The sequence below is a fragment of the Mobula birostris genome, chromosome 18 (genome assembly GCF_030028105.1).
Source record: "Mobula birostris isolate sMobBir1 chromosome 18, sMobBir1.hap1, whole genome shotgun sequence".
In the NCBI taxonomy this organism is placed as follows: domain Eukaryota; kingdom Metazoa; phylum Chordata; class Chondrichthyes; order Myliobatiformes; family Myliobatidae; genus Mobula; species Mobula birostris.
Window position 1 is genome coordinate 51345140 of NC_092387.1, and position 24493 is coordinate 51369632.

The window sequence follows — 24493 nt, forward strand, 5'->3', positions numbered from 1 at the left end:
GTGTATAAGATGATGAGAGGCATTGATTGTGTGGATAGCCAGAGGCTTTTTCCCAGGGCTGAAATGGCTAACACGAGGGGGCACAGTTTTAAGGTGCTTGGAAGCAGGTACAAGGGGGATGTCAGAAGTAAGTTTTTCACACAGAGAACGGTGGGTGCATGGAATGCACTGCCAGTGAAGGTGGTAGAGGCAGATACAACAGGGTGTAGAGACTCTTAGATAGGTACATGGAGTTAGAAAAATAGAGGGCTATGCGGTAGGGAAATTCTAGGCATTTCTAGAGTAGGTTACATGGTCTTCACAACATTGTGGGCCGAAGGGCCTGTAATGTGCTGTAGATTTCTGTATTTTATGTTATATGTTCTAAATCTGTATGTGGCCGTTGATGCATTATGCCATTCTGCTCCAATTCCTCCTCACCATTGTACAGGTGGATGAATTTTTAAATACCTGGATTAATTCCTTTTAAATAAAGCATATTCACTGAATCTCCAGTTATGTGGTCAGTTTCACAGCTGCAATCTAAGGATCTGCCTTTGCCCCTGTTCTCTTCAACAGGCTGGCCCTCTGCACCATCTCCCAATGACAGTTCCTAAATTACACTGACGAAGGCACGTTTGGTCTCACTGGTGTCTCTCTCTCTTCCACTGTGTCTACATTGCCTTCTTTGTGTGACAGAGGTTTCTGGGTGAGCAGACATTTCCTCCAAATAAGTACAGGCCCTCTGCAGGCTGGGACAGAGTTCTTTTCCTGTGAGCTGTTTGTAACCTAAAAAGTTTGCAGGTTGCGAATGTGACAGGGCATCTCAGTTCTCACACAGTGGAAGATGCTTACAACTCTGCAGTCACTGGTAAAATCACCCTGCCATTCTCTCAAACACTCATTCATATGTAAGTTGGGCATTTGTCAGCTGAGAAAGATAATCAGGTTTGGTCTCCCATCATAAGCTTGTTTTATACTTCTAATTCCATTCCGTTCCCTGGCAACTACATTAAAATGAATCCCAACACACACACACGGTCCTTTTCACCCATTGTGCTGTGCTTACTGACCTAAATTGTCTCTCAGTTGATTACTACCTTTATTTCGTAAAAATGCTTATGCTTGCTTCCAACATAGAACAGTACAGCACAGGAACAAGCCCTCCAATTCATGACGTTGTGCCAAATTAATTATGCTAATGATGCCTAATTGCACTAATCCCTTCTGCATACACAAGGTCTGTATTCCTCTAATTTCTATGTATTCCTTTGCCTCTCTGAGAACCTTTTAAATGCCTTTACCAAATGTGTTCCACCACTATCCATGACAACACATTCCGGACACCCACCACTCTTTGATGTGTTTTTAAATCTTGTTCCACGCATCTTCTTTGAACTTTCCCCTTCTTGTTTCAATTCATGCCCTTTGTTATTAGACATTTTAACCCTGAGAAAAAGATACAAGCTACCTACTCTAAATATTCCCCTCATTATTTTATAAACATCTATCAGGTTTCCTATAAGCCTTTGCCACTCAAGATAAACAATAATTATCCTATTTTAAGCTTACAGAACATGCTATAAGGAGAATATAGTATGTACTATATTTTCCTTATAGTACATGCCCTCTAATCCAGTCAGCCTCCTGGTGAACCTCATCTGAATCCTCTCCATAGCCTCCAGATCCTTCCAATAAGTGGGGAACCAGAATTGAATGCAATAATCCTGATATAATAACCTCTTTGTTCTTGAACCTCATGTCTGTGGTCTTTGCTAGCCTGATATCCTGACAACCAGCAGCAATTCTCACCTCTTGATCATACCTTATTTTAATAACACCACCGATGTAGTTATGCTTAAGTTGCCAAAGCCCTATATTCAGAAATTCCCTTCTTAAATTCTACACTGCCTCTGTACCACTGATGCTTCCTTTCATTCATTTCTTAAAACCAATCTCTTTGCCAAGCTCTTGGCCAGCCCGTCGACTTTAGCTTAGTTTGATAATATTCTTGTGAAGCATCTTGGCATGTCTTTGTTGTATTAAAGGAGCCATATAAATTTAAGTTGTCAAACTTATTTCTATTCTTGTTTGAAGATATATACTTTTGTCATCTTCAGACATTAAAATAATTCAATATGAATTAAAGGAAACTCTGAGTACAATAGCCTGCATTTTCTTTGTAACATTTTAGAACTTAGAACATTACAGCACAGTTCAGGCCCTTCAGTCCATGATGTTGTGCTGACCTTTTAACCTACTAAGGTCGATCTAACCCATCCCTTCTACATAGACCTCCACTTTTCAATCATCCATGTGCCTACCTAAAAGTTTCTTAAATGTCTATAATGTATCTGCTTCTAACATCACCACTGGCAGGGCATTCCATGCAGCCACCACTCTCTGTGTGAAATTATACCACTGTATAATTTTATACTATCTTCAGTCTTAGGATATCTGACTGGCTGATAACCTTCAGTCTGTGGCATTTACACCCTACTTTCTCAATCACATCTCAAAATGTTATTGTTAAATCCATCATTTGTTACTTTGCACTTGCTTTGTAAGGAAATCTAACTGGAGAACAAGATTATCTCCAAAAAACACTGAGATGATCAACTGCCTTACTTGTTTCAGGTTAAGAGAGAAACATTTGTAAGAGATCTATCTCTCTGATGGTTTTTTTGTGTTTGCCTAAAGAAACCATTGGGATTTCAGTCTATGTTTCAGAAAGTGTACGACTTATTTCAGTATTCTGGATTATATGTTGCAACCAGAAAATGATTGTGAGCCAACAGCTTTCTTTTTCAGAGTTGAGGATAATAGCAATTGACAGGCAGGTTACACGTTGGTGGACCCTCAGTTTGGGAATATGGATTAAGTGAATGGACTCGTAATAAATGCTGTTAATAAACATATCTCCCTCTCTCCGTATTAACAGTTTGGCACTAACAATCATGGTCTTTGTCAACTATGGAGGAGGCAGCTATTGGTTCTTTGAACATGCCCCATGGAATGGTATTGTAATAGAAATTATTTTTGGTTTGTATTACCAGACACAGAACACAATATTTTCATTAATATTTTGCACTGTATTATCCAGATGGAACTCCATGATTTAGTAGTCAGGATAATTACTAACATATACTTTCAAGTCAATTGCTAGGTTTGAGACTGGGGGCTTATGGAGAAAGTATGAAATTTTGATTTTCCTAGAATTAGGTTTTACGTATTTTTCTTGATTTTCACACCTACATTGACAATCTAACATATAACTGTTAAAAATTATGTTTGTAAAACCCTTTTGACTGGCATACTCTTTGCAGGGGACTAATGGAGCAGGAAGAGCTGGAGACACAAGAATCAGAGAATGGGCATTCAAAGCTGAGACCTGAATTAAATGCAGAAAGCAGAAGCAGGGTTTGCGTCTCATTATTAGAGCTCAAATATATCACTCAGAATGAACACTGGCTATTTGGGGCATCAAGAGGGGCAAACAAAGAGCTGCAGGTATTGTTGCTTAGCCAGTGACTGGAATATTTGCTGCTTCCACATGACCTTCTTAACAGCAGAGATGTGAACTGGGTCGTGGCTGCATTGATATTGCTGTACTTCAGTCAAATAGGAGATCTGATCAGTCTGTCCTGTTACTGCAGCTGATTCTTTTACAACAAGGGCGGTGGTGGTGCAAGCCTTGAAGATAGTCAAGTTTTATAAAATTCTTCAAATAAAACCAGATGCTATAGAATATCAGCATGTGGGACTAGATTCTTTCCAAAGTCTAATGTAGAGCAAATTGAATGTGCAACTGAAAGTATAGATCCTTACCCATTGATTTAAATTAATTCTTTTATGGAAGCAATAAATCAAAAATTATTCGGGAATTAATATTCCCCAGGGTCTGCAACCTGAGTCTCTGGTGTTATTGATTGACATATTCCAGAGGGTTTTAAACCTCAAGTCAATTTTGAAGGAAGCATAATTTTGCAGAGCCATCCGCAGTACCCTCAGGAAACTTAATAAATCTACCTTTGAGGGTGGGGATTGTGGTAGTGGAAGATGGAAGCGAGGCTTACACGACTTTAGGGTAAAATGGATATTGGAATAAAAGTGTGATTGATGTGGAGTAAGAGCAGAAGAGTCCCGCCTCTGTCAGTTACTATTCTTAGTCAGTCCATGGTGGCCAGGATGCTTCCAGTCAGGAGGAGATGGAAGGAAATGATGGTCAGAGATGAAGAATTAGGTGATGACAGTGATGACGATGGATGATGACAGACATGGATATTTTCAGCAAGCTTTCAGTTTTGCCAGCAGCCCAGGATGTCAAGGCGGATCGACCCGATGCAAGAGCACAGATACCGCAAACACAATAACACAAGCAATACTTTCTCAAACCTTACTCTTTATTCATAGCATGCTATGGGGGAAGTTACACACTGATCTCCCAAAGAGCCAGTCCGGACTCTACCCTCCCCCGAATCACAATTCTTCACAATTTATAATATTGATCATTACGCCCACAGGAAATCTTACAATTACGCGAGTTAAGACAGTTTTGGAATAGTTTCGATCGCATGTTGATATACTATTAGATGTAAAATCATCATTGGTTAGTTATAATTATTTTCTGCCAAAGCTAGCCTGGATACAACATTAGCTCCTTATACTGTATTGACACCTTCCCCTCTCTCTCGAACATTCTATCCCCTATGCCACCCTTCCCATATTTAGTTATACCTTGAGATGTCCCTTCTGAATGGCCAGATAGAGGACAATGTCTAATACGTCACCTGTTGCTGGGTAGGGTTTCTTTCTGACTTGCCCAACAACAGTAAGCTAAGGTGCTCATAAGGTGATTGATCATTAGCTAATCATTGTTCTTAGTATTTACCTATCCCTCTACTCTATCAAGGAGAGATTTAGTGAGTGGATTGGTGAAGGGCTAAGAGGGAATGACCCAATTCTGCTCCTATATTTTATGCTCTTACGGATCTCGAAGTGTAATATGGAATAAAGATTTCTATATATTTTTGATCCTAGTAAATACCTCAGAATTCTAAAAATACTCTGCTGAAGAATTAAGTACATATCTGCAACCTTGCATGAAATCTTTCATATAAAATCTCATTTCATGTTTTGCAGGATTGACTGTAGCTGACCTTTGATGCCTTGGTAAGCGATAATGAAACTGGACATACATTTATATCAAGAATTCTCATTAATTGGCCCTTGATGGTTTTGCTATACTTTTACGCATTAAATAAACCGGGAGGATCTGGTCTTCAGTAGAATAGCTCCCATCAAAAATCCACCACGATTGATGTTTGTATTACATTAGATATTGTTTCAGAAAGGCTAGCTAACAGCTGGATCACTTTGACAGAAAAGATGGCAGATAACTGCTTTAGAGAAAGCTAACTCTAGTGGTAGGAAGTATAAAAAAGGCATCTGTTAGTCTTGCCAGACCGTGGATCTGCGCCTGGAAAGTCTTCACTCTCCAGGGCGCAGGCCTGGGCAAGATTGTATGGAAGACTAGCAGTTGCCCATGCTGCAAGTCTCCCTTCTCCACGACACCAATGTTGTCCAAGGGAAGGGCACTAGGACCCATACAGCTTGGCACCAGTGTCGTCGCAGAGCATTGTGTGATTAAGTGCCTTGCTCAAGGACACAACACGTTGCCTCGGCTGGGGCTCGAGCTCACGACCTTCAGTTGGAATCTGGTGTCGAAAGGCCTCTACTGGATTAGGCTACATTGCTAATCTTGCAGCGATAATCAAAGAAAGAAAAAGAGGATTTCTTTTAGCATCATGTATAATATCAGTACACCTGAAAACAAGGCGCCACTGGATGATGGCTGAAGTGTTATTCTTTGTCCAAACAAGACAGTTAATTGCATGAAACAACTCTGGTCCACTCCAGCAAATTTGAGCCTAGCATCACTCTCCTCGGACACCGGGCATAGCACAGCTTGATGTAGAATTCTTCATCCACTTAGTTCTTGCCAGAAATAACACAAACACAGAAAATGCTTGAAATACTCAGCAACCTTGGGAAGAGAAGCAGAGTCAATGTTTCAGATCAGAGACCCTTCACCAAAACTGAAAAGGTGACAAAGGAAGCTTGAATGTGTGTGGGAAAGGGGGCATATCAATAGGATAAAACTGGGATGACCATAGGGGTAAGCTGTAAACTTGATTTCCTGGTCAGTGAGTGAATGGCAGCAGTTAGAAATTGAGAACATCGACAATAGAACATAAACAGCAGAGTGCAGCAATGTGAAATGCAGAACAGGAACATATGCCTAGTAGACTCAGATTCATTTATTTATTGAAACAAACAGTGAAATGTGTCCTTTGTGTTAACAACCAACACAACCTAAGGATGTGCTGGGGGCAGCCTGCAAGTATTGCCACACATTATGACTCTAACATAGCATCCCCACAATGTTCAGTAGAACAGCACAAGCAACCACAGAAAATCAAGCCCCTTTCCTCCCTCCCACCCACTCACACATGCAGACAGGCCTCCACCACAGATTGGCTGTCTCTGAGCCTCTGGAGTCCAAAGGACTCACAGACATGAGGCTCCAGCTCCCCCAGTGGAATCACAGACCCAGGGCTCTGGCCATTGGGCCTTGACTTCCAGCCACGACCACTTCAATCTTTGGTCTTTTGACTTCGATCTTCAGTATCAGCTCAAGGACTCGCTGTTGATGGATCCCAAATTCCAGGCCTTGAACTCACTGATCTGGGAATGAGGGTCAGGGAGGGCCATTGGCCCTCATGCCTTCTGCCTATATGTACCTCTGATCCTGGGACACATTGAGCAGGGGTTGGCGGGGGGGGGAGCAACTTGGTTACCTGGCGGTGAATCACCGGCCCTCATCCTCACTGGTGCTTGCCGACCTGACTGGGGATCACTGGGCTTTGTCCCATAGAGCACTTTGACCTGAACTCCAGCCTGACCTCCAACCACCCCATCTCCTTGTCCCTAAATCCTAACCTGACCCCTAATTCTTTGCTCTGTCTCCAAAACCATCCTTACAAGTCTAAAAAACAACTGAGCCACAACCTTGAAGAAGAAGAAGAATACAGTTTGATGCCATGGTAACTGGAAACCAGTTTGGTCAGTCTGGGCATGCCCTTCACTCCCAGAGTTAAATAAAGAATAAGAAATGGAGAGAAAAAAATGAACTTACATTATGCATGGCTAACTGATAAGGACTGAGAAATCAAATTATCCGAATAGTAAAATTCAATATTGACTCCTGAAGGCTGTAACGTGCCCAGATGGATGTTAAGGTACAGTTCTTCAAGCCTGCATTGTAACATTGCAGGAGGGCACAGGTCAATAGATTAGAGTGGGATGAGGAATCAAAATGGCAGCAATGGGAAGATCAGCATCACCCCTTGTGGATTGGATGCAAGAGCTCTGCAAAAGTATCACCCAATTTGTGTTTTGATCTCTCCATTGTCGAGGAGGCCACATTGTGAACACTGATTGCAATACACTAGATGAGAAGAAGTGCAAATGTCATCTGTTTCATCTGGAAGGACTCTTTTGGCACAGCTGGTGGGAAGGGAGGAGGGGATAGGGCAAATGTTTTGTTCCCTGCAGTTCCAAAGGTGTGTGCCCTAAGAAGAGGGGTGGTTGGTGGAAACAAAAGGATAAAGGAGGGGGTCATAAAGGGAAGGTCCCTATGAAATATTGAAAGTAGAGGAGAGAGAAGGGTGTGTCTGGTGGTGGAATCTCTTTGAAGGCGACAGAAATCGCAGGGGATGATCTGTTGAACGTGGAGGCTGGTGCGATGGAAAGTAAGGGCCAGGGCAACTCTAAGATTGTTTTGTCCTGGACGAGTGGCAGTATGAGCAGATGAATAGGGAATGGTTGAGTTGTGGTCTAGGGGTTTGTTATTAATGGAGTGCTAGTGAGTTAGATGTGTAACTCTAGAATGATTATACTAACTTTGGTAAGGACAGGAAGGGTTGAAAGCAGAATTGATGGAGTAAGATGTCATTTGGATATTTTATAATGTTGATTGGTAGTTTGATGGAGAAATTATACCCAGTAAATTATTCTTCCATGTAGTGCCACTCAGCCTTCAAATTCTACCTGATATTTCAGCAGCACCTCAGTTTAATACCCCATCTCCAAATGCTCAGTGTTATACTGGAGCGTAAGCATGGATTACATGAATTTAGGATCCATTAGGAGGATGCCTGGTTTGGAAAATCATTTGTGCAGAGTGAATTGGTAATCAGACACTATCCATAGGTAGACAGAAGGGAAAGTGGACATTTAATAACTTGAAGAGGTGAAGATTATTTTCTCTGATTTGGCAGTCAGTGATGAGGGGCCATTGTTAATAAATCAATTGAGGAGAAACTTTAGAAGGATTTCTTTTAAGCAGGTAGTTAGCTATTTTTTTGGTGCAGAGGAGGCAGAGTTGCATACTTTAAGTGAAAAAGCAGAAACAGAAATGTATAAATAAATGAGGACCAGGCAATGGGATTACTTTGTGATTGCTATAACTTTCGGCAGCTCAAACAAGTTGAGCTGAATGGCCTCTTTCTATACTTGTACAGCTATGGAACTTGAATTCAGAATATTCTGAGTCAGATGAATGCTCTGTATCATGAGCTAAGCTAAAAAATACAAATGGTTTGAAAAGAGACCAACTGTTAACCAGTGCCGCGGAGCCTATGTCTTGCTCTCATACAGTTTGTGCATAATAATAATTTCCTGCAATCTCCTTTGCCGTCAATCAGAAGTTGCACATCTGGATTTGCTAATGCTAGTGATCCATGTAAGAAACTACTTGGTAACTCTGGTCCTCTGTTCACCTTGAATAACTGTCAGCATGGAAGTGGTGTAGTCCTGAAGAAGGACAAGATTGTTTTTGGCAGATCCTGAGTTAGTGAAGAGTTCCTCACTGCATTGTTTCATGCCCAGTGCCTGTGAAAGCATTGATAGGCCCAGACAAGCTGGACTAGACGGATTGTGAAATTCAAATTGGAGCAGCTAACGTGCAGTAGAATATGACGCCAGAATATTAGATAACCAAATGAAGGACAATCAGGGTTCTGTTTGAGTGCGATTGTAGTTGTTCGTCAATGAAGTACTTTAAAAGATTGAAACAGTAACTGAAGAGAATTATTATCCACTTCACAGACCGATAAAAATAATGAAATACATTGTAGGGCTATGAAAGGTGGAGCTTAACCAGCACCACAATATTTGATTTAGCTTGGGATGGTGGATGTCACCGTATGGAGCTAATGAGAACTGACTCAAGTTAAACGCAGTCCAGAACGAGTAGACATGCATTTATAGAGCACCTCATCATATCTTTCAACGCTTATTTTCCCCAGTGCTTCATATGCAGTCAATTACTTTGAAGTATGGTGGCTTAAAGTGTAATTGAAAAACAAAGGCCAGTTGTTGCTGGCAGGATCCTAAAAACAGTAGTGAAATAACAAGCTTTTCTGGGGTGAGAAGTTGGGCTTTGAAGAGAAGAGATGTATGACAAGACATCAGAGAATCCCTTGTTTTTCAGGCTTCATATTTCATCAGAATTAGATTATTGTGACATGGCAACAGTCCCTCCATGACTGAATAAATCCAGGTTTTATCCACGTTCACAAAGAAGAGTCAGAGAACAGATTCAGAATCAGATTAACACTCAGTGGCCACGGAGTGTATTTCCCTGTGTTTGTGGTCTTCACTGCTGCAGCCTATCCACTTTAAGATTCAACATGTTAGGCATTCAGAGATTGTCTTCTGCATACCACTGTTGTAATGCATGGTTATAGCAGACTGTAATACATGTAAATCAGACTGTCTGCTTGAACCAGTCTGGCCATTGTCCTCTGACGTCTCTCATTAACAAGGTGTTTTTGGCCGCAGAACTGCCGCTCACTGGATGTGTTTGTTTTTTTTTTGCACCATTATCTGTCGACTCTAGAGACTGCTGTTCATGAAAATCCCAGGAGGTCAGCAGTTCCTGAGATACTTAAACCACCCCATTTGGCACCACCAGTCATTCAGAATCAGAATCAGGTTTAGTATCACTGGCATGTGTTGTGAAAGTTGTTGTTTTGTGGCAGCAGTACAGTGCAATATAAAATAATGGAAAAAACTATAAATTACAATAAGAAATATGTATGTAGTATATATAAAATCAAATAAAATAAGTGGTAGGCAGGAGGAGAAGATGGCGGCGCGACGCAGCTCGCAGCGGCCATTCCGGTGGTGATACCTGTTATCTATCTGTCAAGTAGGTAGCACAATCCTGATTTGATGGAGACAGACATGAGAGCATGGAGGAACATCTGGTGAAACTTCTGAAATGCCTGCTTCGCTGCTGCTGCTACTGTGTGGTCCAGAATCTCCAGAGGGGAAGGCCCCGAGTCCTCGGCTTTGCTTGTTGCTCAGCGGCCGAGGCAGGGGTCGAAGCGCTCGGCAGAGATGGTGCTCGGTGTCAGAGGGCTGGTCAGAGGCTCGAAGTTTTTGGATGGACTCAGAGTCCTCTGTGGTCGGGTGCTTCCAATGCATCGGCAAGTTTGCGGCGCTTGGAGGTTCATGGCAGGGAGAGTTTCTCCCTACTGCCACCTGTGTGAGATGATGAGGCTATCGGGACTTTGAGACTTTTTTTTACCGTGCCCATGATCTGCTCTTTATCAAATTACGGTTTTGCTTTGCACTGTTGTAACTATATGTTATAATTATGTGGTTTTGTCAGTTTTAGTCTTGGTTTGTCTTGTGTTTCTTGTGATATCATTCTGGAGGAACATTGTATCATTTTTTAATGCATGCATTTCTAAATGACAATAAACGAGGATTGAGTGTCCTCATAATCTAATCTAATCCAGTGCAAAGAGAGAGCAAAATAAAAAAAAAACATGAAGTGAGTTATTGTACATGAGTTCATTGTCCATTTAGAAAGCTGATGGCAGAGGGGAAGAATTTGTTCCTAAAACATTGAGGTGCGTTTTTAGGTTGCTGTACCTCTGTCATGGTAGCAATAAGAAGAGGGCATGTCCTAGGTGATGGGGGTCCTTAATGAAAGATACCGCCTTTTTGAGTCATTGGCTTTTGAGGATGTCTTTGCTGCTGAGGAGGCTAGTGCCCTTGATGGATCTGGCTGAGTTTGTAACATTTTGCAGATTTGGTGCAGTGTAGTTCCCCCCATACCCGACAGTGATGCAACCAATTAAAATGCTCACCATGGTACATCTGTAGAACTCTGTGAGAACTTTGGTGACATACCAATTCTCCTCAAAATCCTAATAAAATATAGCTACTGTCATGCTTTCTTGTTATTGCATCAATACGTCAGGTCCAGTATAGATCTTCAGAGATACTGACACTCAGGAACTTGAAATTGTCCACCCCTTTCCACTGTTGATCTCTCCATGAGGACTGGTGTGTATTCCCTCAACTTCCCCTTCCTGAAGTCCTCAACGTTGTTGTAATATTGCTCAACCAGCTCATCTATCTCACTCCTCTATGCCTCCTCATCACCATCTGAAAAGTCTGCCAACAATAGTTGTGTCATCAGCAAACTTATAGATGGTGTTTGAGCTGTGCCTAGCAACACAGTCATTGGTGTACAGAGAGTAGAGCAGTGGGACAAGCATGCATCTTTGAGGTGCACTAGTGTTAATTATGTCATCCGGTTCGGATATGGCCCAAGTGCGGAGTGAGAGACACTGAAGCAGGTCGATAGTTCACAGACTCTAATGCAAACAGTGTTAAGGGGAAAAGAAAACAATAAACGCTATGCCAAATAGTGCCATTAACTAAAACTCTCAAATGGAAAACGAAGCCTACACTGCAGTTGAAAGGAAAAAGTAAATTTAAAATGAATACCGGTAGTCTTCAGAGTCAGCTGACTCGACAGTCTAATTTCTCAGGCAAGGCCGAATGCAAACAGGCAGTGAAGTATTGCTGTGCTGTGTCCAAGTCTCGACAAGCACTACGCCGAAAAGAATGGAGTTAAGTACTATCACAATGAAATAATAATTAGCTGACATGTGGATATTCACAAGCGCAATTGCCTTATCTACTGACCTGCCGCATCTGCGGTTGTGATAGATTGTCAGTGAGGAGGAGATGTTATTTCTGATCTGTACTGACTGGTGTCCCGATGAGGAAGTCAAGAATTCAGTTGCAGAGGAAGGTACAGAAGTCCAAGTTTTGGCGCTTGTTGATGAGTACTGAGATCCAAGTCACTTCGATCACATTTCTTCCCCATTCTGGTGTTTAGTTTGAACAACATCTGAACCTCTTGACCATGTCTGCTTGCTTTTATGCATTGAGTTGCTGCCACATGATTGGCTGATTTGATATTTGCATTAACAAGCAGGGGCAAGGAGTACTTAATAAAGTAGCCAATGAGTGTATTTATCACACTACATCGAAACATGCAGTGAAATGCATCGTTTGCATTAACAACTAACACACTCAGAAATATCAGGTGCCAAGTCACACAAGGTTTTCTCTGAGCCAAGAACAGGTAACAATAAGGAGAAAAATATCACAGGTCTCTGCACATTATTTTTAAGCTTTACGCTGTTTTGCACAATTATTGATGCAACTATGAATGTTGATAGCTTTAAAACGTAACTTCAAAGATCTTCATACATGCTCATTTAACAAAGGACTTGGTATTATTTTTGTGAAAAAATTAATTCTAAATCTGAAAGAAAAAGTTAGTATCAATTGTAGTACCCATAAAACTATTGGATAGTTGTAAAACCTTGTCCATTTCATTAAGACCCCTAAGGAAAGACAATCTGGCTAGGCTGTGTGTCTTGTCTTATTTCTCTGTAACAACACAGCAGAAGGCTATTCAGCCTATGAGTCTATACTGTCTACCAGGAGAGCTAACTCATTAGTTCCATTTTCTTTCCTTATTTCCTTGCTCTCTTCAATCCTGACTTCAGATTCGCCAATATGTGCCCTCCACTATGTTCTGGAAGGCCAGTCAATTCGGGGGGTGGGGTGGGGAGCATTAAGAAATAAACAACACTGCTTGCCCCTTGAACAAATGAACTGAATATTTTACTCTGAGGCAGTTGGCTCATTCCGTACATATCATTTGGACAATCTGTTTTCAATAGTCATAAACTTTAAGGTACTATAGTTTCCCAAGGTGAACAGACTTTTATTCCACAAGAAAACCTTTGGCCTTAAACTTCAGAATATTAGCAAATGGATTTTTTAAGTTAAGAATTTTTATGTTCACTATTTCAAGAGAGGACTTTACTTCAAGTAATGTCTTTGTAAATCCACTCAATTGCTGAATATTTCGAGAAGGTAATGAGTGGGATGACGCTGAAGAATGTGCTCCATTATAAAGCATCTCACTGGTGATGTAATGATGGTTCCTCCAAAAAAAAGAGTCCTTGCCATTCCATTGGTCAAAACTGACCCCTTGACCAACCCTCCCTCTGAATTGACTCAGTCTCCTCACTGAATACTCCAGACCTCATAACAATCTCCTTGATTTGAAAGAGCCATCCTTTTGACTGATCCTGCATTTGAGAGGTCTTCAATTTGCCTACCAGCACAGTAGGTCCACAGCAGATACCATTTCATTGGTTCTTTGCTCAACCCTGGAACATTTAGACAGAAAAGATGCATGCATCAGGATGCTCTTTATTGACTGCAGCTTGGCATTCAATACAATCCAATCATCCCCTCAAGACTAAACAGTAGGCTTCAAGGCCTTGGCCTTAGTATCTACTTGCACAATTGGACCCTCAGTTTCCTCACTTGCATGCCCCAGTCAGTTTAGATTGGCAGCAACATCTCCTCCACGATCTTTACCAGTATAGGTGTACCACCAAGTTGTCTGCCTAGCCCCCTGCTCTACTCACTTTATACTGAATGACTGGGAGGCTAAGCACAGCTCCAGTGCTATATTGAAGTTTGCTGACAACTCCACTGTTATTGGCTGAATCAAAGGTGGTGATGAATCAACATATTGGAGGGAGACTGAAAACCTGGGTGGTGCCACAACAACAACCTCTCACTACATGTCAACAAGACCAAGGAGCTGATCAGGCAACTGCAGGAAACATAAAGTTGTGGTGGTAGGGGATTTTAATTTTCCATACATTGATTGGGACTCCCATACTGTTAGGGGTCTAGATGGTTTAGAGTTTGTAAAATGTGTTCAGGAAAGTTTTCTAAATCAGTATATAGAGGGACCAACTAGAGGGGATACAATATTGGATCTCCTGTTAGGAAACGAATTAGGGCAAGTGACGGAAGTCTGTGTAGGGGAGCACTTTGGTTCCAGTGATCATAACACCATTAGTTTCAATTTGGTCATGGACAAGGATAGATCTGGTCCTAGGGTTGAGGTTCTGAACTGGAAGAAGGCCAAATTTGAAGAAATGAGAAAGGATCTAAAAAGCGTGGATTGGGACAGGTTGTTCTCTGGCAAAGATGTGATTGGTAGGTGGGAAGCCTTCAAAGGGGAAATTTTGAGAGTACAGAGTTTGTATGTTCCTGTCAGGATTAAAGGCAAATTGAATAGGAATAAGGAACCTTGGTTCTCAAGGGATATTGCAACTCTGATAAAGAAGAAGAGGGAGTTGTATGAAATGTATAGGGAACAGGGGGTAAATCAGGTGCTTGAGGAGTATAAGAAGTGCAAGAAAATACTTAAGAAAGAAATCAGGAGGGCAAAAAGAAGACATGAGGTTGCCTTGGCAGTCAAAGTGAAGGATAATCCAAAGAGCTTTTACAAGTATATTAAGAGCAAAAGGATTGTAAGGGATAAAATTGGTCCTCTTGAAGATCAGAGTGGTTGGCTTTGTGCGGAACCAAAGGAAATGGGGGAGATCTTAAACAGGTTTTTTGCATCTGTATTTACTAAGGAAGCTGGCATGAAATCTATGGAATTGAGGGAATCAAGTAGTGAGATCATGGAAACTGTACAGATTGAAAAGTAGGAGGTGCTTGCTGTCTTGAGGAAAATTAAAGTGGATAAATCCCCAGGACCTGACAGAGTGTTCCCTCGGGCCTTGAAGGAGACTAGTGTTGAAATTGCGGGGGCCCTGGCAGAAATATTTAAAATGTCGCTGTCTACGGGTGAAGTGCCGGAGGATTGGAGAGTGGCTCATGTTGTTCCGTTGTTTAAAAAAGGATTGAAAAGTAATCCGGGAAATTATAGGCCGGTGAGTTTAACGTCAGTAGTAGGTAAGTTATTGGAGGGAGTACTAAGAGACAGAATCTACAAGCATTTGGATAGACAGGGGCTTATTAGGGAGAGTCAACATGGCTTTGTGCGTGGTAGGTCATGTTTGACCAATCTGTTGGAGTTTTTCGAGTAGGTTACCAGGAAAGTGGATGAAGGGAAGGCAGTGGATATTGTCTACATGGACTTCAGTAAGGCCTTTGACAAGGTCCCGTGTGGAAGGTTAGTTAGGAAAATTCAGTCGCTAGGTATACATGGAGAGGTTGTAAATTGGATTAGACATTGGCTCGATGGAAGAAACCAGAGAGTGGTGGTAGAGAATTGCTTCTCTGAGTGGAGGTCTGTGACTAGTGGTGTGCCACAGGGATGGGTGCTGGGTCCATTGTTATTTGTCATCCATATCAATGATCTGGATGATAATGTGGTAAATTGGATCAGCAACTTTGCTGATGATACAAAGATTGGAGGTGTAGTAGACAGTGAGGAAGGTTTTCAGAGCCTGCAGAGGGACTTGGACCAGCTGGAAAAATGGGCTGAAAAATGGCAGATGGAGTTTAATACTGACAAGTGTGAAGTATTTCACGTTGGAAGGACAAACCAACGTAGAACATACAGGGTTAATGGTAAGGCACTGAGGAGTGCAGTGGAACAGAGGGATCTGGGAATACAGATACAAAATTCCCTAAAAGTGGCGTCACAGGTAGATAGGGTCGTAAAGAGAGCTTTTGGTACATTGGCCTTTTTTAATTGAAGTATTGAGTATAAGAGCTGGAATGTTATGATGAGGTTGTATAAGGCATTGTGAGGCCGAATCTGGAGTATTGTGTTCAGTTTTGGTCACCAAATTACAGGAAGGATATAAATAAGGTTGAAAGAGTGCAGAGAAGGTTTACAAGGATGTTGCCGGGACTTGAGAAACTCAGTTACAGAGAAAGGTTGAATAGGTTAGGACTTTATTCCCTGGAGCATAGAAGAATGAGGTGAGATTTGATAGAGGTATATAAAATTATGATGGGTATAGATAGAGTGAATGCAAGCAGGCTTTTTCCACTGAGGCAAGGGGAGAAAAAAACCAGAGGACATGGGTTAAGGGTGAGGGGGGAAAAGTTTAAAGGGAACATTAGGTGGGGCTTCTTCACACAGAGAGTGGTGGGAGTATGGAATGAGCTGCCAGACAAGGTGGTAAATGTGGGTTCTTTTTTAACATTTAAGAATAAATTGGACAGATACATGGATGGGAGGTGTATGGAGGGATATGGTCCGTGTGCAGGTCAGTGGGACTAAGCAGAAAATGTTTCGGCACAGCCAAGAAGGGCCAAAATGCCTGTTTCTGTGCTGTAGTTTCTATGGGTCTATGGTTCTATTGGCTCCGGTTGAGGTGGTGGAAGCAGAGGTCCATGATCAAGACCTCAGTGAGGGATGAGAGAAGCAGAGGGTCCACAACCTTAAGTTCCTCAGTGATATCATTTCAGAAGATCTGTCCTGGGCCCAGCACATAAGTATAATTACAAAGAAAGTACAACAAGGTGGAGGTGTGATGGCAGCGCGCGCGACCTCTCCGGTGATGAATATCTGTTATGTATCAAGTAGGGGACCGTGCACAATTCTGATTTGTTAGAGACAGACCTGAGAGTACGGAGGAACATCGGGAAAACTTCTGAAATGCCCACTTTGCTGCCACTGCTACTGTGTGGTAACCAGAATCTCTGGAGCAGAAGGCCCCGAAATCCTCGGCTTTGCGTGTTTCAGCGGCCGGGGCGAGGTCGAAGGCGCTTGGCAGAGGATGGCGCTTGGGAGGCTGTATCGGAGCGGCTGGTCGGAAGCTCGAAGTTTTCGGACAGACAAACTCAGTGTTGGCTGTGGTCGGCTGCTTCCAAGGCATCGGCAAGTTGACGGTGCCTGGAGGTTTATGGCAGGGAGTTTCTCCCTTTTGCCGCCTGCTATCGGGGACTCGGGAGTCAATCGACTTGGGACTTTGACACTATTTTTACCGTGCCCATGGTCTGTTCTTTATCAAATTATGGTATTGTTTTTGCACTGCTATAACTATATGTTATAATTATGTGGTTCTGTCAATGTTCGTCTTTGGTTTGTCCTGTTTTCTGTGATATCACTCCGGAGAAACTGTATCATTTCTTAATGCATGTATGCATTTCTAAATGACAATAAAAGAGGACTGAGTGTTCTAATAATCTAAACACCTCTACTTCTTTAAAAGTTTGCAAAGATTTGGCACAACATCTAAAACTTTGTCAAACTTTTATAGATGTGTAGTGAAGAGAATATATTGACTGGTGGCATCACGGCCTCCTTGACTGTATGACCCAATGAGCCAATCCTCATCGGCAGATCAGAAGTGGAGAGATTCAGCAACTTTAAATTTCTTATTGTTATCATTTCAGAGGATCTGACCTGGGTCCAGCATGTAAGCGCCATTACGAAGGAAGCACGGCAGTGCCTCTACTTTCTTAGAATTTTTTGAATATTCAGCATGTCATCTAAAACTTTGACAAACTTCCATTAATGTGTGGTGGAGAGTACGTTGACTGGTTGCATCATGGCCTGGTATGGAAACACCAAAGCCTACAAAAACTAGTGGATATAGCCCTGTCCATCCCCACCATTGAGCATATCTACATGGAGTGCCATCGCAAAAAAAGCAGCATCCATCATTAAGGACTCCCACCATGAAACCATGTTCTCTTGCTGCTGCCATCAGGAAGAAGGTACAGGGATCTCAAGACCCACACTATCAGGTTCAGGAACAGTTATTACCCCTCAAGCATCAGATTTTTGATATTTAGTATGCTTACCTTCATAGACTGAGGCCCAAGGTATAAGAGTTGAAAAATAATGATGCTGTTGTATTAGAGATTAGGTAGACTGCATCTAAAGAATTATGCATATTTTTGGCTGCCACACTGCAGATAGGATGTGGTAGCAATAGAGAGATCAGAGGAGATTTATCAGGCTGCCTGGAATGGATGGTTGTAATTATAAGGGACGATTGGATTGGCTGGTTTTAATTTCAATGGAACATAGTAGATGTGGGGTCAATGTGGGCAAATGGGATTGGCATAGATGGGCATTGTGGTAAGCATAGAAAAGATGGGCTGAAAGAGGCTGTTTCAGTTCTGCACATTTCTATAATGCTATGAAACAAGCCTACCTTTCATTGGAAAGAAAGCAGAGTATGTTGGATACAATCAGCCTGTCAGTCAGCATCTGTGCAAAGATCAGATCAGCTCAGGTTTCAATGTTTCATCAGAAATGGTCGATCAAAGCTGCTGAGCCTGTGTGCCCAGCATTTTGTGGTCTTATTTCCAATTTCCAACACCTTTGCCTTTCAGACTTTCATTAAGCCTTCTGAATGATGCTATGTCTTGGAAAATTTTTTCAGAGCCTTTGAGTGGCACTTTGAACATAACCAAGCCTTTCAAAGGCCTCCTGAATGACTTTTTCTCAGGATAATTTGTGAAATGTTCAGATAATTTGATTTACAGTTGGTCTGTTTATAGTTTCTTTGTACAGACTGAATATATTGAATTGCATTTAATGATTGTGTTTGTGTTACTAAGCTGGAAAGTATAAGGGCGTATTCCTTATATAGTAAATATTAACTTCACCAGCAACCAATCTTCAGACAGGAATGTGGATTGTAGATTGAATTTAAAATGCAGCCCTGAACAATGGTTTCCCTTGAGCCATGGACTAGAGATGTTTGCAGATCAGACAATGCTGATTAACGTTCATTTTGTGTGTCCGGAGTATGAGTGTGAAGAAGGTGATGTGTGAAAACTATGCGCAATTCAAAGGAAGTGTTGTAGATACATTGTAAATATAGAATTGTCCTGCTGTTACCTTTGACCTTTAGCATTTAAAATGTCATGTAATATTGAGTCAGGAGGACTCTTCCTCCAAGAATGTCTCAATATGATGTTTGATGCTCATTTTTGTTGAATAAAACACTTCTATATCTATTATCTTCAATGTCTCTTTGGTGACTTTGTTCATGCTACAACAGTGAACTCACACCCACCACTTGTCTTTGAAGAGTAGAACTTTTAAAAATTGGCAGTATGGACCATTATGCAAAAATCACCTACCACACAATAGGACTGCTGGTGATCATTTTTTCAAAGTGGTGTTACCAATTACAAATCCTGCACAGTCAAGCTATTAACAGCTACTCTGATCTCCTCCTTATTCTGGCTTCTTTTCCCTTCCTTTCCAGTCTTGATGAAGGGTCTCAGCTTGAAATGATGACTGTAAATTCATTTACATAAATGCTGTCTAACCTGCTGAATTTCTCCAACATTTTGAGTGTGTTGCTCTAGATTTCCAGCATCTGCAGAATCTTTTGGGTTTATGATACTCTGAGCTAGAGCCTTGTTTCCTCATAATTTTATGTCGTGTTTTTATTGTGTTTATTTCCCTATTTTGCTCCACACTGTTCATGCAAGTTGTTTATTACTCAAGGTTCAATAGCACCTTGCTTTTCTTTGTTTTCTGTCTGAAGAGATGCAGTTGACTTGTACCCAGTATCTTGAATTCAACTTGGATCCATTCAGGATTTGGTTTCCAGGCGCAAACTGTCTCACTTGTTACATCCCATATACTGTTGAGCTTTTCACAATGGAATGTGTGCGATCAAAGTCATAAGCGATAAATGGTAACTTATGGTGTGTTCTTTGGTTTGTTTTCATCATTGGTACATCTGTAGCCCTGTCCTTCAGCGCTATGCTCTGACGAGGTATCCCTCGACTGCAGTTGCTGCGAAAGTTGACCTGGAGATCCATTATTCTGCTACTGATTGGAGCTTTCTTCATCAACTATGGCCCAGCTGATGGACCCCGTAAGTACACAAGCCACATTGGCACTGCTGTTCAACTGGACTGACTCTTCCTGTGCTCTTGATAGAGCAAATAAAGGATAAAGACCTGAGTTAGAAATCATATGGATGAAGGAATTAAAAATCTAGCTGCATTATGCAGCTCATGAATGGCAACGTCCATTTGCTCTTGGGTTCTCTGAACGTAAGACACATGGTGACATCAGGCCACGTGCTGTCATATCAAGCTACACTTGATGCCACTTCTGCCCTATCAAATTGTGTGGCACAGCTTAAAGAGACCTAACGTGTAGGCCCCCTTAGGGATTTTTATGTGTCTCCTTTTCCACTCCACCCATTCAGCAGGTGCCCTAGCTCGTAATCTCACTGCACGTCTCATCAGCTACACACCAACATTCACCATCACCTGATCCACTTGCTTCAATCTCACCCTCAAGATCCCAATTCCTCCTGTCACAGTTCTTACCCTCTCTACCTATAATATGTGGTGACCTACAAGAGTTACTGGAAGATGGACCTGTTTGAGCACCTGTCTGATTCTGCCACACATAATGCTATTGACCTTTGCAATGTAAGAATCTCAACTAAAATAATTGCTATTGTTCACAGAAGCCAATGATAAAATGGCCTGAGATCAGATTACCTGCGATCTTAATTTCCATCTGAACAGACAGATTGTTCCTCACTTTCCATTACATATAAAGCAAAGCATCACAGACAAGATGAAAGCTACTCTTATTGCATTGTCCAGATAGACTCTGCCAAAGGAGAAAACCTGACCTTAATGTAGATGCTGCTATTGTTCTCCTGGAGATGACTACTTTCCCACACAAGACTAATAATAATTGCAAAAACTATTTGCAAGGAGGCCCACGTAGGCAGGGACACCTCTTCCTGATTTAAGATTAAAAGTTACCTTTATATGTCACATGTACATTGAAATGCAATGAAATCTATCGTTTGAGTCAACAACTGGAGATGTGCTGGGGGCAGACCGCAAATGGAGAGGAGGAGGAGGAGAAGATGGTGGCGTGATGCAGCGCGCGCGGTCTCTCCAGTGATGAATATCTGTAATCTGTCAAGTAGGAGGCCATGCACAATTTGATGGAGGCAGACATGAGAGCACGGAGGAACATCTGGTGAAATTTCTGAAATGCCTGCTTCGCTGCCTCTGCTACTATGTGATCTGAAATCTCCAGAGGGGAAGGCCCCAAATCCTTGGCTTTGCCTGTTGCTTGGCAGCCGGGGCCGGGGTCGAAGTGCTCAGCAGAGATAGTGTTCGGTGCTCGGTGTCGGAGGGCTGGTCGATGGCTGGAAGTTTTCGTACAGACTCAGAGTCAGACTGTGGTCGGGTGCTTCCAGGATGCTGCAACGGCAAGTTTGCAGCACTGGAAGCTCATGGCAGGGAGTTTCTTCCTTCAACAGTCTGCGTGAGATGTTGGGGCTATCGGGACTTTGAGACTTTTTTTTACCGTGCCCATGGTCTGCTCTTATCAAGTTATTGTATTGCTTTGCACTGTCGTAACTATAAGTTATAATTATGTGGTTTTTGTCAGTTTTAGTCTTGGTCTGTCTTGTGTTTCTGTGATATCATACCGGAGGAACATTGTATCATTTTTTAATGCATGCATTTCTAAATGACAATAAACGAGGACTGAGTGTCCTCATAATCTAATCTAATCTAAAATGTTGCCATGCTTTCAGCACTAGCATAGCATGCCCACAATTTAGCAACCTTAACCCATACACCTTTGTAGTGTGCAAGGAAACCAGAGCACCTGGATTGGGGAGCATGCCTTATGAGAATAGGTTGAGTGAACTCGGCCTTTTCTCCTTGGAGTGACGGAGGATGAGAGGTGACCTGATAGAGGTGTATAAGATGATGAGAGGCATTGATTGTGTGGATAGTCAGGGGCTTTTTCCCAGGGCTGAAATGGTTGCCACAAGAGGACACAGGTTTAAGGTGCTGGGGAGTAGGTACAGAGGAGATGTCAGGGGAAAATTTTTTACTCAGAGAGTGGTGAGTGCGTGGAATGGGCTGCCAGCAACGGTGGTGGAAACGGATACAATAGAGTCTTTTAAAAGACTCTTGGATGGGTACATGGAGCTTAGAAAGAAGAGGTTTATAGGTAAGCCTAGTAATTTCTAAGGTAGGGACATGTTCAGCACAGCTTTGTGGACTGAAGGGCCTGTATCGTGCTGTAGGGTTTCTATGTTTCTGTGAAACTCACACAGTCATGGAGAGAACATACAAAGTCCTTACATACAGTGCAGGAATTGAACCACAATCTTACCGCAGTTGCTGTAAAGCTGCATGGTAATGTAGCACCTAACTGCTACACCACCATGCTGTACTGTATCATGAGGGGGAAAAAATAAGTAATTTGTAACATTGTATTGTTTAACTTTGGTCTAGGATAGGGTAGGGATTTCACTAGGATGGGGCAGGGGTTTGGCAGGTGGGGTGCACAATTAGTTCTTAAAGAAGCAAGTTTATGGCTCAACCAGTGAAGGTAGAAAATACTTACTTTGTCTGTGTACAGTGTAAAACATTAGGCTTGTAAGTGCAGAGGCTGCATTAATCATTTCTTGCTATCTAGGATGCTTTCTGTTCCAGACTGAATGTCGCTCAGTTTTACAAAATGACTAAAGACATTCCTGGCTGGGGTTGTCCAGACAAACATCACGTTATCAATGTCAGGAATTCCAAAGCAGGTACTTTGGTCTGCAGTACTCCATATTAACATGCCATTATTGTTTCTCACTCTGGGGAAAAAAGATAGATTGCTAATCCAGTTTTTGAAAATATTGATGGCAATAATCTGATTCAGGGATTTCTTGTGAATTATGATCAGATCAACTATTTGATACCAGACAGTCATATGATTTAATGCCAGTCTCAAAGGCAACAGTGCAATCTCCCAATAAAATATTACTTACTCCCTTTAAAGGTTGCTGCCTCTTCCTCCTCTAGTTTCATAAAGTGTTTTATCTTAGAAATTGGTTTAATTCTGAGAATGAGCAAGAATGCAATGTCAACCACATAGCACTGGGTGAAAAATAATGCACAAGAATCTCAGAAAAAAGAATTTCAAGATGGTGCCAGCGATCATCGGCGTCATCCTATGGGCTGCAGAAAATTGTTCGAAAGATTATTTTAAATATACCTCTTATGAATTAATTTCACTGCAATCTGCAGCATGTAACTTCTCTCTAAGCAATGGACTTTTAACTCAACTCAATGATCTTCAGATCTCAGGATCTACTGACAGGCACAGCACCTTTAAGAAGGTTCATTGGCAAGGCCAAAAGCGAGGCAGAGGGTACTCCAAGTCAGGCTGGGTCAGGATGGATGTGGTCTCCTCTACCCAACATCTTGTTGGGAAATGCGCAGTCTCTGGAGAACAAAATTGAGGACCTAAACATAAGATAATGAAGGGAATGCTTAATTGTATGCTTTATTGTAACTTGGCTTTTCTGGGTTCAGCACATTCAGCAGTCAAACCAGAAGGATTCTTGCTTTACAGATTGGACTGACCTGCTGATTTTGGAAAGGCAAAAGATGGAGGTCTGCATTTCATGATAAACTCTATTTGGTGCTCTGATGTGGCAGTTTTGTCGAACTCGCGTTCCATCGACTTGGAACACCTAACAGTCAAATGGCGTCTGTTCTGTTACCTAGAGAGTTCTCCTCCGTAACCCTGATTGCAGTTTACATACTGCCAATGGCCGACTATAGTCAAATGCCTGTGACACTGCATGATGCTCCCTCCAAACAAGAAACAGCCCATCCCGACACATTCCAAATCATAGTCAGAGATTTCAACTAGGCTTGTTTCAAGAAAACCCTGCCCAATTAACATCAGCATATAACTTATAGTACTGGATGTCCCAAAACACTAGACCACTGCTATACTCAGATAAGGAATGCCTATCTCTCCTTGTCCAGAATGCATTTTGATAAATCAGTTCATTGGGTTGTCCTTTCCCTACTGCATACAGGCAGAGACTAAAGAGCAAAGCTCCAGAGATTAGGACAACAGAACAGGGGGAGGAGGCAGAGGAGAGATTGCTTTGAGTCAGTGGATTGGGCCGTGTTCAAACACTCATCTAGGTATATGAATGAATACACCATAGTTGTAACACACTTTATTACAACTGCTGTAGACAAGTGTGCCCCCATTAAATCATTCAGAGTCTTCCTCAATCTGTAGCCTTGGAAGAACTATGAGATCTGAAATGTGGTGAGGCCAGATCAGAGGCATTCAAATCTGGAGACCAAGAGAGTTACAGGAGGCCCAAGTGCAATCACTGGAAAGCCAGCAAACGGACGAAGTAGAAATTCCATACCAAACTTGAATCAACAAGGAATGCTTGACACTTATGGCAGGGCTTGAATGCTATTACCTCTTATAAAGTTCAATCAAGTGACATGGGAGACAACAGGGTTT

At 42.0% G+C, this 24493-nt stretch overlaps 1 protein-coding gene across 1 annotated transcript in view; it reads left to right on the forward strand.

The window, feature by feature from the left end:
* Positions 1-24493, forward strand: part of LOC140211885 (heparan-alpha-glucosaminide N-acetyltransferase) — a 349860-nt gene that overhangs the window by 224862 nt on the left and 100505 nt on the right. The window contains 3 exon segments of the mRNA XM_072282072.1: positions 2921-2997; positions 5122-5140; positions 19873-20045. Coding sequence (XP_072138173.1) covers positions 2921-2997; positions 5122-5140; positions 19873-20045 — 269 coding nt within the window.